Source organism: Rhinatrema bivittatum, chromosome 3 (genome assembly GCF_901001135.1).
Source record: "Rhinatrema bivittatum chromosome 3, aRhiBiv1.1, whole genome shotgun sequence".
In the NCBI taxonomy this organism is placed as follows: Eukaryota; Metazoa; Chordata; class Amphibia; order Gymnophiona; family Rhinatrematidae; genus Rhinatrema; species Rhinatrema bivittatum.
Genome location: NC_042617.1, coordinates 244,324,087 through 244,338,252, shown reverse-complemented (window position 1 = coordinate 244,338,252; position 14,166 = coordinate 244,324,087). Strand labels below are relative to the sequence as shown.

At 44.6% G+C, this 14,166-nt stretch overlaps 1 protein-coding gene across 4 annotated transcripts in view; it reads left to right on the top strand.

Moving 5' to 3' along the window:
- The window catches only part of GEMIN6 (gem nuclear organelle associated protein 6), a 56,010-nt gene that overhangs the window by 18,816 nt on the left and 23,028 nt on the right, over positions 1–14,166 (top strand). Inside the window, exons 1-2 of one of the 4 annotated variants that reach the window (XM_029594389.1) lie at positions 3,720–3,824; positions 5,436–5,601. The exons of 1 other annotated variant lie outside the window; for it this stretch is intronic. Coding sequence is in view for 1 of the 3 variants with exons in the window: in XM_029594388.1 (XP_029450248.1) it covers positions 3,621–3,631 (11 nt within the window). In the remaining 2 variants the exon portion in view is untranslated. Of the gene's footprint in view, positions 1–3,109; positions 3,190–3,453; positions 3,632–3,719; positions 3,825–5,435; positions 5,602–14,166 lie in introns of those variants that run through there. 2 more of the 4 variants (XM_029594390.1, XM_029594388.1) reach the window with 2 other exon arrangements.

The window sequence follows — 14,166 nt, the reverse complement described above, 5'->3', positions numbered from 1 at the left end:
TCCATCACTCATTCCAATGCATTCAGGCAACATCTTACTCACTGAGTAAACATCTTGCTTTTTTCCCTTGATGTCGACCTGATCAGCCAGTTCTCCAGTTATGATGGACTGGAATGCCCTCCTTTCTCAAGGAACTACCACCATCTTTGTAAAGGTTTGAGGTGCTGTGGCCAACCCAAAGGCTAAAGCATTGAATTGAAAGTGGTTTCCTAGAGCCACAAACCTTAAAAACTTTTGATGGGTCTTGTTAAGGTTGGGGACCCAGCTCGGCTGGGGAACCCCTGAAGGGAACAGTCCAGGGTTCCAAGGGCAGACTAGGCTAGGGGGTCTTCGGCCTATATCAGCCACCTTCCCCGCAGGTTGAGCCCTTGGGTTCTGGCAGCCGGCGTTACTTAAACAAGGGCTGAGACCTAAGACTGGAATCCAGAGTGGAAAGAAACAAACTCAGGAGAAGCTGAACAGGCCTGGGGATGAAGGCTGAAGACAGAAGTCAGGCAGGACTGAAGAGGCAGGCTGAAAGGGCTGGAGGCTGATGTTTGATGGGTCTGGAGCTCAGGCAGGAACCAAGGTTAGGGATGGAACCCTGGAACAAGACAGAGGTCACTAATAGTGGCAAGCTTGGGACAGAAGGCTAGAGAGCAGAAAGCAAGCTCAAGACAGAAGGCTTGGGGAAGCCACAAGGCAAGCCTGGAAACAGGAAGGCTTTGGAAAGCCACAAGGTATACAGAGACGAGGGGCCAAGCAAGGAGCCGAGCAGACTCAGTGACAAGGCCCTGAGTCTAGATGGAGGCAGGGATTTGTGGAGTCATGAGGTCACTGAGACTAAAGCTGGAAAGAGGGTAGGAGTAGCTCCCGGAGAACCTCTGGTGGTTGGGAGGCTGCTTGACAAGCAGAATCATAACAGGTCTCCCTATTTGGGATATGAAGATGGGCTTCCGCTAACTTCAGGTGAGAAACTCCCCCCTCCTGACTGCTGCCATCACTGATCTCAAGGTTTCCTTTCTGAACCAAGGTACTCTGAGCACCTTGTTCACCCTCTTTAAATCCAACACTGGGCGGAACCCTCCATTTTTGGGGGGGCAACCCCAAAATACACAGTAACACCCTTTTCCCCTTTCTAGGGCAGGTACTGGCATTACTGCTTCCAAAGACATCAGCCAGTTTAAAATCTCTCCGATGGCCCTTTCTTTCATTTGGGATCTGCAGGGAGACAACAGAAAAAAAATGATTCTGGGACAGCCCATTCCAGGGCATAGATGTGATGAATAATCTCCAGGATCCATCTGTCTCTGATTATCCAGGCCAATTCCTCAAAAACATTAATAGGTAGCTGTCCACTAGGGGAATAAAGAAGTGGGCCCCCAAACCATCATTTGGCACCTCTGGGGGCCTTATGCAAGGACCCCCTCTGGTTCCACAAAAAGGCTGCCTCAGCTGGGGCTTGACTCCTTAGCTGTTCTGTGCCCTACCCTGTCTATACAGCCTTGTTTCCTTTGCCTTGAATCTCAAATATCTCCCAGATACTCTACCCTGGTCCTCCAGCAACCTTTGCAGCCTTCCCTATACTAACCCTTTCATCAGGGCATCCAACTCCTCTCCAAAGAGCAGATGCCCTTTAAAAGGAAGTCTGCTCAATTTGGATTTTGAGGCTGTTGCTGCCCATTGTCTCAGCCACAGGAATCTCGTCACCACTGCTGTTGCTACATTTGACTGAGGTTCTGATTAAGTCATATAATGTGTCTGCCAAAAACACAGAACTTGATGCCAGCCTTACCATTTCCAATTCCACTGCTTCAAGTGGATCTAGCTCTGTTTCGCTGTGCTGCTGTATTCACTTCACTAACTCCCTCACCACATATCTTCCACACACAGCGGCTTGTAGGGACAGACTTGAAATCTCAAATGATTTTTTTTTTAACACAGCCTCTATCTTCCTGTCTTGCATCCCTAAGGGCTGCACCCCCTTCTACTCGCATCGTCTTCCTTGTGTCTGCTGCTACTGGCGCGTCTACTTTGGACACTTTAAAAAACCTGTCCACTTCTGCCTGCTGCAGCAGGTAGTGTGCCCATCACCCGCCTTGCCTTTATAGCTGTGTCTGGTGTCTCCCATTCAGCCCTCATCATCTCTCTGTTGGCTGGATGCAATGAGAATGCTTTGGGTGGCCTTCTGATGCCTTGGAGAATAGGATCCCCCTGTGAGTTCTTCTCCCCATCCTTTACTACTTCTTGCAGACTCAGAGTCTGCATGACTTTTAGGATAAGGGAACCTAATTCCTCCTTTCTAAATAGTCTCACCTTGGCATCCTTCCCCTCCCCCACCTCTTCCTTCAATTCCGAGTCTCCTGAAGGGCCTCCTTCTCCCGGTTCACTATTCGAATGTATCAGGGAGGGGATAAAGGCCGAAGAGTCCTTCCCTCTTTGCTCCCGGTGCCTTCTGCCCCAGAGTCTCTAGCAATAATCCAGGGCTCTCCTCCTGCCCTACTGTCTTATTTTTCATCCTTCTATAGGCTTGATGCATCAAAAGGATAAACAGTTGAAAATTCCGAGTCTTCTTCTAATTCTAGCTGTCCCTCACTTGCGGGAGTAATTGCAGCGTTGCTTGGGCCTGCCAGTGCCTCAGTTTCTTCTTCCCACGCCGAGCACTCTGCTTGCGCTGCTTGGTCCCGCCCCTCCTGCTGAGCCGGTATCAGTGATCCGATCTTCACTTCTGTGCTTCCCTGACTTACCTGCACTTCCTGGGCATCTGGAGCATCACATCTGGGGTAGAACGAGCCCGCTATCGAGCTGTGCCTCCTTCCCCCCACAGCTTGCACACTTCCAGCCTCGCTCAGCCATTACTTGGGGAGGTGGAAAGACCGCTGAAGGGAGAGAGTTGTATTTCTGTGGACTGCCTCTCACTCTCTCAGAGTGTCTCTCCCACCTTGAGGAACTGCCCTATGCAGTTCACGATTCTCCCTTTTTGCCCCCCCCTCCCCCTTTTTAAGCAGCTGTAGCTTTTAACCGGTTTCAAACGACAGACAGGCCATCAGTAAGGAAGAAGCCAAGACGGGAAAAAAAGGGAAAAAATAAAACCCATCTTTACCCTTTTTTTTTTTTGTTTTTTTTTTAGAAATCTCTCCTACCACCTACCTGGAAGCAGAGAACTACTGAAGATCTGCCCAGCTATCCCAGAATATAGAGAGAAGGAATGTAAGAAAACGTGAGAAGTTATCTGCCTCCATCTGCTGGTCAGCAGTAAAATCTAGTTTGCAGGAGGAAGAGAAAGTTGTGTATTGCTGAGGCTTTGATGTGGCTGGGACAGGGGGCAGGCAGTTGACTGGCAGTCCAGCCAGGTGCCAATCAAGGGTAGGGCATGCCTCTGCCTGTGCTATTATTGGACAGTTTCTCTGACCTGCAACTCAAATGGCAGTAGCAGGCAGGAGGAAACTGGTAGTATGGTTGGAGCCATGTTCTTTTCAGGCAGACCTGGAACTGTGGACTCAAAGGAAGACTTGAGGAGCAGTGCTTTGGAGGGGCTGCAGTAGCATATGGTGAAGACTCTGGTTGTATGAATAACTGCAGCCAGACAGGTAGAGGAGATCAGGGTTGCGAGAGGAGGCATCATAATGGCTCATTGAGTGATGCCAATGAGGTGGGTGGAAGAAATAGTTTAACCTGAATTATTCTTGGCAGGTGGCATGAGCAGCCTATTAGGAGGGGAGTGAGGGGAGCAGGAGAGCACCTGGGAACTCTCCAAATTTGACCTGGAGACTCTAGAATTCTAAATTAATTGCTGGATTTCTGGGCAGACACTGGAAAACTATAGGATGCAGCTGAAGAAGCCTGTGTGTATTCTGAAAAAGGAAGTTATATTGTGGGTCTAGGCAAGCAGGGAGGAGCAGTCACTGATCTAGGCTGCAAAAAGAGTAGGAGTAATGCCCAGGCCTTGCCCAAGGAGTTGTAGCAATGTCTGCTGGCATGGTCAGAAAATAGAAGAGAAGTCTTGTAGGCTGTGCTGGCCTACAGGAAAAGGCGGCTGCTGCTGGGGGGGGGGGGGGGGGGGGGGGAAGAAAGAGAGTGAGTGTGTGAAAGTAAGCATGTGTGTGTATTAGAATGTGTGTGAGAGAAGAGTGAGTAAGCGGGTGTGGAAGAAAGTGAGGAGTTTGTGTGTGTGAGAGAGAGTGAGCATGTGAGTGTTAAGTAGGTTTGTAAGGGAAAGTATGTGTGCAACCTTACTCCATAACGCACAATCCATGACAATCTCAGGGTCATTGGAAATTGCAAGATCCCAAGTACATGGAGGAGGGGAGAGGAGGTTGCCCTGACAGAGAAATGGGGGTGTGGTGTTTGTCAGGTCAGCACTAAATGAGGTTCTTTGGGCGAATAGAGAAGCAGAGGAAGGGGTTGACTATGGAGAAATAATGAATAAAACCGAATGCAGGTTGCAGAACATTTGTTTCATGCTACTTAAAAGAACTTGCTACACAATTTTTATTAACTGCAACAGAAAATTGTATTCTTATGCTGCATTGTGATAGTGTTGCGGCCCCATGGATGGAGGTGTTGGGGGAGCTGGGAGAGAAGCTGCACCAGAGCCCCACAGTGAAGGACGTCCTGCTTCCAGAGTTGACTTACATGCAGGCTGAGAGGCACAGGCAGATGGCAACCTTCTCTTGTTTTCTCTAACTCTAGGAAGCTGAGAGGAAGGCCAGTTGAGTTGCTGTCCTGCCTCCTGCAGCTGATTGACTCATTCTGTTCACAAAAAATCAGCTGTGTGAGACTATTGGCATTAGTCTGCCAGGGTTAAGAGCACTGTGTTGGTTTTGGGGTGAAGGGACTACTGGGGTGGGACATGAAGAGAAGAGAATTGGGTTGAGAAAAAGGGTGAGAGCACATGGGAGGGAAGACAGGAGACCTCTGGGGGTGGTGAGTGGTGAAAGCAGAGGGCAAGAGATGAGAGAGAGGTGGGAAAGTGTGGGTTGAGCACACTGGACTTGAGAGGAGACAAAATGAAAACTTGCACTGGGGTCCAAGAGCTCATTGGTCTGCCATTAGGACTGTAATTTCATTCACAGAACCTACAAACATTCTGCAGTGCTTTCACAACTATGTAGAATTTCTGTGTGTGTAGTAGTAGTAGTGGTGGTTGTGGTTGGGGTGTGTTGCATGCACAAGTGAGAGCTGTAAGGGGCCTGAGATGTTTGGTCCCAGAAGTATTCTTTGTTTATTGGCATGATATATAAGCAGTACTACACTGTTGTCATGTGCAAAAGGTCCTGCATACATTTCTAAGAATGTTCAAGTACTGTTCTGATTAAAGTATGAAATAATTATAGCAATTTTGTCCAGTTTTGAATTTTTTTGTTCCTAATTCCCTGGGGCATAAATAAGAATTGACTTAACTATTTCTTATGACCTGGAGCTACCTTGGCTTAGTAAGTTAATGTTTGTTACAGTTACAAGGCTATGCAATTTTAGGATCTAATTAACTACAGTGCTAAAACTACAAAACGGAGCATTCTGGGGAGAGGTGACAGGAAGTGACATCATTAAGCAAGGCATGCTGGTTTTATATGCGAGTTCAGTGAGTCAAGAAGCTGCATGGAAATTGAAATAAGTGAGGTTAGTATTGTTTCTGACGTTTTATCCCTTTCGTTAGTGCAGAATCTAAAAGAGATATAATTCTTGAGTACGGGGAACTAAAGGTTAAGAAATAAAAAACAATATATATCTCAAGTGATATATTTTTTTTTTTTATATTGGACTAAATACGTTTTTTGACTAGCTTTCAAAGGCTGATACTCTGTCTCGTCAAGGAATGTATTATTAATCTAATAATAAGGTATCACCTTTTATTTTGCTTTTATTTGTTAACCTTTATGAGAATCTTTTCATTGAAGGCTATAAGTGACAGTACTGTAAATCAACATTCAAAAAACAGGATGTTATGATTTTGTATATAGCAAGGGACTTCTGATACAGTGACAACTTTTATTTTTATTTTTTAATTGCTGATCAGGAAAACCAGTGTTCGGCAAAAGCCTTTGCTACAGGGGCTTTTGTAAAAGTGTACACGGCACAGACTGAGTAAAAAGATAAACATAATGCCACGTGGAGGACTTTTCTCGATGTTTATCTCTGGTTCCTGTACTGAGTTGTGGGAAATGCGTTTTCTCCGATATTCTCAAACTTTTCTTTTGCTGTTGTGCTGCTGCTTAGAGTTAAGTTTGACACTTGACTTTTCCTTACTGTGCTTATGTTCTCTGATTTTTAGATAATGATGAATCCCAGGCATCAACTTAAATTTTGATGAATTGAATTAAACATTTTGTGTGGAATAAGAGTCAAGTTAAACTTGCAATCATTTTAGTAGCAATGCCTCATACTTGCTGCAGAATAAAATGTTTAGCAAATAGGCTGGTGAACTAATGGGAAGTTTTTCCAAAACAGGCTGATAAAGTGAAACCAGCTCCAGTTAGCCATATGTGCTGCTTAGAAAAAAGCCAAACAGTGGCCGGTTTCATATCCTGCTCTGAGCTCCTCTGTGGCTAGGCAGCAGTGTTTCCACTGGGTTTGAAGCCCAAAGTAAGACACATAACTAGTCCAGGCAACCCAGGGACAGAGAGATCCCAAGCCCAAAAGTAGTCCAATCTTCAGAAGCCCAAATAAAGGCTAATATAATGGTATTTTCAATATTTATTTTATTTCTGAAGTATTAAAACACACAAAATTGTAGTGTATTTACAGTGTGGTAACAGGTGGATATACACAACTGCATAAATACAATAAATAACTATTATATCATATCATACACAGGACATTCCAGCATTTACTGTTAATCCAATTGGTAATCGTTCTGACTTTTGAAAAGTTAATTGTGTATCCTGATACAGCAGCATTCTCCCTTAGCAACTAGATTTTTTTGCTATAATTTTGAAAGGAAAGGGGTGAGAGAGAGAGACGAGAAAACAAAAAAAAAAACAGGGGCTTGGCATCCCCAACATAATCCCTCCTCCCAACAAGAACACCACAACCAATATTATCCCTTTTCAATCCTCTTCCTTCCTCCTTGCACTGTTGGATCAACGGCCATCCCCTGCTGTCTTCTGCTTCCACCGATCCCCCTCTGTCTTTGCCTTCTTCCATGATGCTCCTATAACCTTTTTTTTCAGATTTTATGGTTGTCCAAGGGCACACAAAAGAACTTTGCTTGGGGCTATCTCCTTTTGCTACGTCCCCAGTTTCAATAAGTCCCAAGGAGTGAATTCTTTCTGTGGGGAAAAGGCTTAATCTTTTAGGCTCAGGCTGTGAATGGGAATCCTCTGAGATGTATTACTATCCCCTTTAGTGATGTTATAACTGCAGAAACAGGCAGGACATGATGTGGGTATTAAAAAGAAACTTTATTTGGATATGTGGAAACTAAATAAATATCTAATGGATGGGTTACTTGTCTTTACATTTGTGTTCAATCTGGGTCATAAGTAGAGAACTCGCTCTTCTTTCACTCTATGTACTACTGTCTGGGAGCAGCTTGCCCCCTTTTTCTTGTCTGTGGGGCAAGGGTCCCAGCTAGGAAGGGAAACCTAATGAGGGGGAAGTCTCGTACCTGCAATCTAACACAGTCCCAGATGTTCCCATCTTGTGTCCTGCGTTCCTGCGGGGTGGAGAACCGGTTGGGGTTTCCAATTTGATCATGAGCTTTTCTGTTTTGGACGCCTGTATTTGACCTCTTAGGGGGAAAGGTTCTTTTCTGACTACCAGCATGGCTTTTATAGACCAGCTCCATAGTGAAGAGGAGTGGTACAAAATAACTTCCTCACTAAAACACAGCTTTGCACAAATCCAAAACTTCTCCACTGGGTGAGGAGTCACTCAAGTCCTCTCACTGGATGGAAAGGAATAACCAGGTCTTCTCCCTCCTGTCTTTCAGTTAGTGGGGATGCCTCACCAGCAGGAACATGATTACACCCGAGCACAACTAAATTTGTAAAAACTAATAATAAAGTCCTTTTTACTCTCAAGAAGGGAGTTTGTTATAACTATTAATGTCACTTTGTAAACAGTTGTGATCTATACATGGAATGATGGCATATAAAATGTCTAAATAAAATAAATAAATAGCCTCTTACAGGCAAGGAGTGCGCTGGAATTGGGCAGTCTCCCAACCAAAAGCAATGCAGGAGCAAAAACCAGCTCTTCTCTCTACAAAACCTAAACCAAACTGACCATGCACTAAGGCTCCGCCTCACCCCTTTTTTTCTGGACAAGGACCAAACCATTGCAGGCATCCTCAGGGGAAGGTGCTGCAAGGAATGGTCTGTCCTCCTAGCTGTTTCCTATCAGGCAGGGATCTAGGGCCCACTACTGGGGGACCAAGGGTTTCCCACACTCAACATTCTCTTTTTCTTTTCCCTGGTCTTCCCACCTATCCGACAGTGCTATTCTGTTTCTCCCTCCTCCAGGAGGCTAATCCTCAGTCACCACCAAGGAAATAGTCTTGTCCCCTAGTGTAGTGCTTCTCAACCCAGTCCTCAGGGCACACCTAGCTAGTCAGATTTTCAGGATATCCACAATGGATATGATTGAGATAGATATGTATGCACTGCTTCCATTGTATGCAAATCTATCTCATGTATTTTCATTGTGGATATCCTGAAAACCTGACTGGTTAGGTGTGCCCCGAGGACTGGGTTGAGAAGCGCTGCCCTAATGTCACCTCTTATCTTCTGTAGTGATATTCAAGACTCTGTCTCTGGTTCCCAGGCAATGGCTGAGTTAGGCAGCTTCAATAGGGTGGGGAGGTCAGCACCTTTTGGGTTGGGAGCCGAGATAGGGGAAGAGTTTAGAGGTGAGGACTGACAAGCTGTGTGGGCAAGCAAGTCTGTGTGCTCACAAGCAATAAGCAGCCCAGGTTGAGGCCTATGGTGTGGTAGAAGAGCTTTCACTCTGTGACCATATACATCTTCCTCCTTCCATGTTCTGCAGTAACTGTCACCTTCTGTGCCTGCTTTGCTTTCTGCTGCCTCTGATTAGCTGCTCTCCATTGATAATGAGTCATCACTCTAACTTCTGGCTGGGTTGCCTGCTGCGAAAGAAGAAAGGTGCCAGCAACAAAGAAGGATGCTAATGCTCAGCTGTCCAGTCCAAAATTTAGCCCACGTCTTGCAAAAAAATGTTTTCCACACAATAGGGGAAAAAAATAGCCCAGAGGCCTTGCTGGTTTAAAAGATAATTTTATAATCGCCCACGTACATGTGGACTTCAGCACTAATTTTCAAATTGGACTTGCACATGTATAAGCGCACTTTGAAAATTAGCAGGACAGTGCATACTTTAGCAAGGTATAGGGCATGCACATTTCTGCAGAATCTACCGGAAGTAGAGAGAGTGGATGCCCTGCAAGGGGCTCTGTTCAAACAAATGTTAATGGAACCCACAAGGGAGGGGTCATACTCGACCTAGTGCTCATAATGGGGATAATGTCTCTAATGTCTGGGTGGGTGCCCACCTCAGCACCAGTGATCATCAAATGGTATGGTTCGATATCGCAAATAAGATACAGAGAGACACAAAGACCCGAGTTTTGAATTTCAAAAATACGGACTTTGTCGATATGGGGAAGTATCTGGAGGTAGAACTGGAAGACTGGGAGAAAATGAGAGAGGTGGAACAACAGTGGGCAAAACTAAAAGGAGCCATTACAAAGACCACAAATCTATATTTAGAGAAGTAAACAAAAGTAAGAGATATAAGAAACCAATCTGGTTCTCAAAGGAGGTGACTGATTAAAATAAAGGCAAAAAGAACAGCGTTCAGGAAATATAAAGTCCCAAAAAGAGGAACACAGGGAAGAATATCTGATGAGACTGAGGGAGACGAAGAAAGAAATCAAGAAAGCAAAAAATCAAGCAGAAGAAAGGATTGCCAAAGAAGTAAAGCGAGGTGACAAAACATTTTTCAGATATATCAGAAAATGGAGAAAGGTCCAAATTGATATAGTTGAAATTGAAAGGTGACACAGATAAATATGTGGAGAGAGATGAAGAAATGGCTGAAATATTAAACAAATACTTCAGTTTGGTGTTCACTAAAGAAGACCCTGGAGAAGGACCGTTGCTAGTTGACAAGACTGTTTACAGAAGATAATGTATGGGAAGAGCTAGGAAAACTGAAAGTGGACAAGGCCATGGGGCTGGATGAAGTACATCCCAGGATACTGAGGGAGCTGAGAGATGTGCTGGCGGGTCCGCTGGAGGACCTGTTCAATAGATCCCTGGAAATAGGAGTGGTGCCGCAAGATTGGAGAAGAGCATTGGTGGTTCTGCTTCCCAAGAGTGGGAGTAGATAGGAGGCTGGAAACTACAGGCTGGTTAGCCTCAATTTAGTGGAGGAAAAATTAATGGAGACTCTGCTGAAGGAAAGGATAGTGAACTATCTACAATCAAATGGTGTGCTGGATCCGAGGCAGCATGGCTTCACCAGGGGAAGGTCCTGTCAGACAAATCTGATTGATTTTTTTGATGGGGTAACTAGAGAATTGGATTAGGGAAGAGCACTCAATGCGATTTACTTGGATTTTAGTAAAGCTTTTGATACGGTCCCATATAGGAGACTTGTGAACAAAATGAAAAGCTTGGGAGTGGGTGCCAAGGTAGTAGCATGGATTGCAAACTGGTTGATTGCAAAGTGATAACGTGAAATGGTAAATGGAACCTACTGTAAAGAAAGAACGGTGTTAAGTGGAATGCCACAGGGATCAGTTTTGGGACCGGTTCTGTTCAATATCTTTGGCAGAAGGGATAGAAGGTAAAGTTTGTCTATTTGTGGATGATACTAAGATCTGCAACAGAGTGGACATGCCTGAAGGAGTAAAGAGAATGAAAATGATTTAAGAAAGCTTGAAGAGTGGTTGAAGATTTGGCAGCTGGGATTCAATGCCAAGAAGTGCAGTCATTCATTTGGTGTGTGGCAATCCAAAAGAGCTGTATGTGATGGGCAGTGAAAGACTAATGTGCACGGACCGGGAGAGAGACTTTAGTGTGATAGTGTCTGATGATCTGAAGGCGTGAATCAATGTGACAAGGCGATAGCTAAAGCCAGAAGACTGCTGGGCTGTATAGAGAGAGGAATAACTAGTAAGAAAAAAGAGGTGATAATGCCCTTGTATAGGTCCTTAGTGAGGCCCCTCCTGGATTATTGCATTCAGTACTGGTGCCCATATCTCAAAAAGGATTAAGACAGGATAGAGGCAGTCCAAAGAAGAGAGACCAAAATAGTGAGGGTTCAGCATTGGAAGACGTATGAGGAGAGGCTGAAGGATCTAAATATGTATACCCTGGAAGAGAGGAGGTGCAAGGGAACTATGATATAGACCTTCAGATACCTGAAATGTTTTAATGATGCACAATCATCAAACCTTTTCTATTGGAAAGAAATCAATAGAACTAGGGGTCATGAGTTGAAACTCCAGGGAGGATGATTCAGAACCAGTCTCAGGAAATATTTCTTCACGGAGAGGGTGGTCAATGCCTGGAATGCCTTTCCAGAAGATGTGAAGTTAAAAATAGTGAAAGAATTCAAAGGCGCATGGGATAAATACCCTGGATCACTAAAGGCTAGAGGATGGAAATAAAGAAAAAAGAGTGCATGGGGGTAACTGGAGGTAATTTGCTGGTGTGGCTGTTGCTACCCTTAACAAATAAGCCTTGATACTGTTAATGCAACTCCATCATTGCTCTCTGCTTCAACGGCTGTAGGAAAAGGGGAATTGGATTTGGATAGCAACCAACAAGGGCCCCGACTTTTACGGTTTGGGGAACAAATAAACATGGGGGTAACTTGCTGATGTGATGCGTATTACCCTTAATCACTAAGCCTGATACATTTGATGCAACTCCAACATTGCTCTTTGCTCCCACAGCAAGGGTTAAGGGAAATCGGATTCAAACAGCATCCGAGGGCCCTGACATTTACGGTCTGGGAAACTGATAAACATGGGGGTAACCTGCACAGTGAGGCAGATACTGGCATAAGTAAAAGCTTGCTGGGCAGACTGGGTGGATCATTTGGTCTTTTTTTTTTTTGCCATCATTTCTGTGTTTCTATTTACCTCTGCTAGAGAGCAAGCATAAATATTCCCACAAACATTGACACGCACTAGTTGGCAATGCTACCTCCAGGGGTACTTCTTTGCAGTTTGTGCAAAATTGGTTTGCGGATACTTTTACACATACAGCCCTTGGAATAATTTTCAAAAAGCCCTTTTATGTGTGTAAAATACATGTTTTTATGTGCATAAATGCTCTTGAAAATTACCCCCTTTATGCATTTAAAATGACAGTTGTTCACTTGTCCATGTCTTGTTGAAAGCCTGAAGTTTGGAAGCCCAAATATTTGAAGACAGTTTGTTTCCCGCCATATTCATGATTGACCATTTGTCTTTATAAGTGTTGGTGTGGGCTTTGTTTAAATTGTACCGTCATGGGGTCACAAGTGCATGCTACCAATGAAAGCTACCATGAGGGAGTATCTCCACGAATACATTTATTTTATTTATTTATTTATAGTTTTTTTATACCGATTTTCCTGCATAAAATGCATATCAAACCGGTTTACAATGAAACAGAATAAGCAGGAAGTAAAATTCCTTAGTCTAATACATTTAAACGTCAATAATGAAATAATTTTAAACAAAGCAAAAAGCTAAATAACATTAATAAAAGTTAAATTATTAACATAAACATAAATATAATTATATTAGAAGGACCACAAAGGTTAGCACAAAGGGGAAAAACGCCTGGTGGAATCGCGCCGTTAATCGGGTCGCCGCTGGCTGGTCGATCTGACGTCGGGGGGGGGGGGGGGGCGGGTCTTCACATCACTGATTTTCTCTTTTAACATTTCAGTTCATTTTTACTATTTTTTTGTGTCTTTTTCTCATAAGATGTAGTTTTCTTTAAATCTATGTACAGGAAAGGAAACTGAGGAACTATTGCTGTGAACGTATTGATGCACAGAAAAGGAATAGTTTTTGAGGATTATTTTGAAATTCATTTTGATTTTATAAAAAATATTTTTACCACGGTGTGTTAGCAGGTGGTGATTTATAAGTGGGTGATTTTTTGTGATATATGTTCAGCCTACAATCCAACATTTTGATGTCAATACTTTACATACATTTTAAATATTTTTTTGTCCTTGAACAGTATTTAAATACACTTTCCCTGTACGTACCAGGATCAGTCCAGGACACCTGGGTTGTGACTCCGCACCAGTAGATGGAGACAGAGCAAAACTTGTGGGCGGAGCCATATATGACCCTGTGCCAGTCACAGCCCCTCAGTCTTACTCTGTCTCCAGTAGATGGTGCAGGTGCAGTCACAGCCTCTGCCTGCCCTGAGTCTGATTTTGGTAGTCAGTCAGGTTTGATTGTTTTGGTATTTAGTTTAAATTGGTAGTTTTTATTAGAAGGTTAAGTCCCGTCCGCCCTGCCTCCCGGGGGGGGGGTTGTCAGGTTCTGAGGGGACCATTCCCCCCTGGTAGAGGCCGCGGCTAGGGTATAGGTGCATAGCTCACAGCCTGGATATGGAACCTGTTAGATTCCGTGGGCTAGCATATTTTTTAGAGAGATAGGCAGGATTCCTAGCCTTACTGTTTCTCCCTTGTTGCTGTTTCAATTAAGTTTGCAAAAAAAAAAAAAAAAAGAGGTGGTTAGTTTCTTTTTCTTTCAGGGAGAAGAAACGGTCAGAGCTCCCAGAAGGCTGTCAGGCCCTGAGAGGGCCATCCCTTCTGGTAGAGCAGATTGCTGGGGCTAGGGGTTGAGGACCCCACCTTCAGAGCCCAGCCGGGGTGATACCGGGGAGCCCGGCTCACTCACCCCAAATCGGACCGTTCCAGCACGGTCGGGGGACAGCTCCGGTGAGTCTTTAAAAAAAAAAAAAAAAAAAGATACAGTTTTGCTTTGTTTTTCTCCCTCGCGGCGGCGATTCTCCGGCTCTGTTTTTCTATTCTCCCCCCCCCTCCCCTCTATCCCTCGCGGCCGGCGATTTTTCGCGGTTCTTTTTTCCTCAGCGTTGGCTAGGCCGGCATGCCTCGTGTCGCGTTCTTTTTTTCGCGGTTCTTTTTTCCTCAGCGTTGGCTAGGCCGGCATGCCTCGTGGCGCAGCCTGCACGGCCTGAGGGTCCG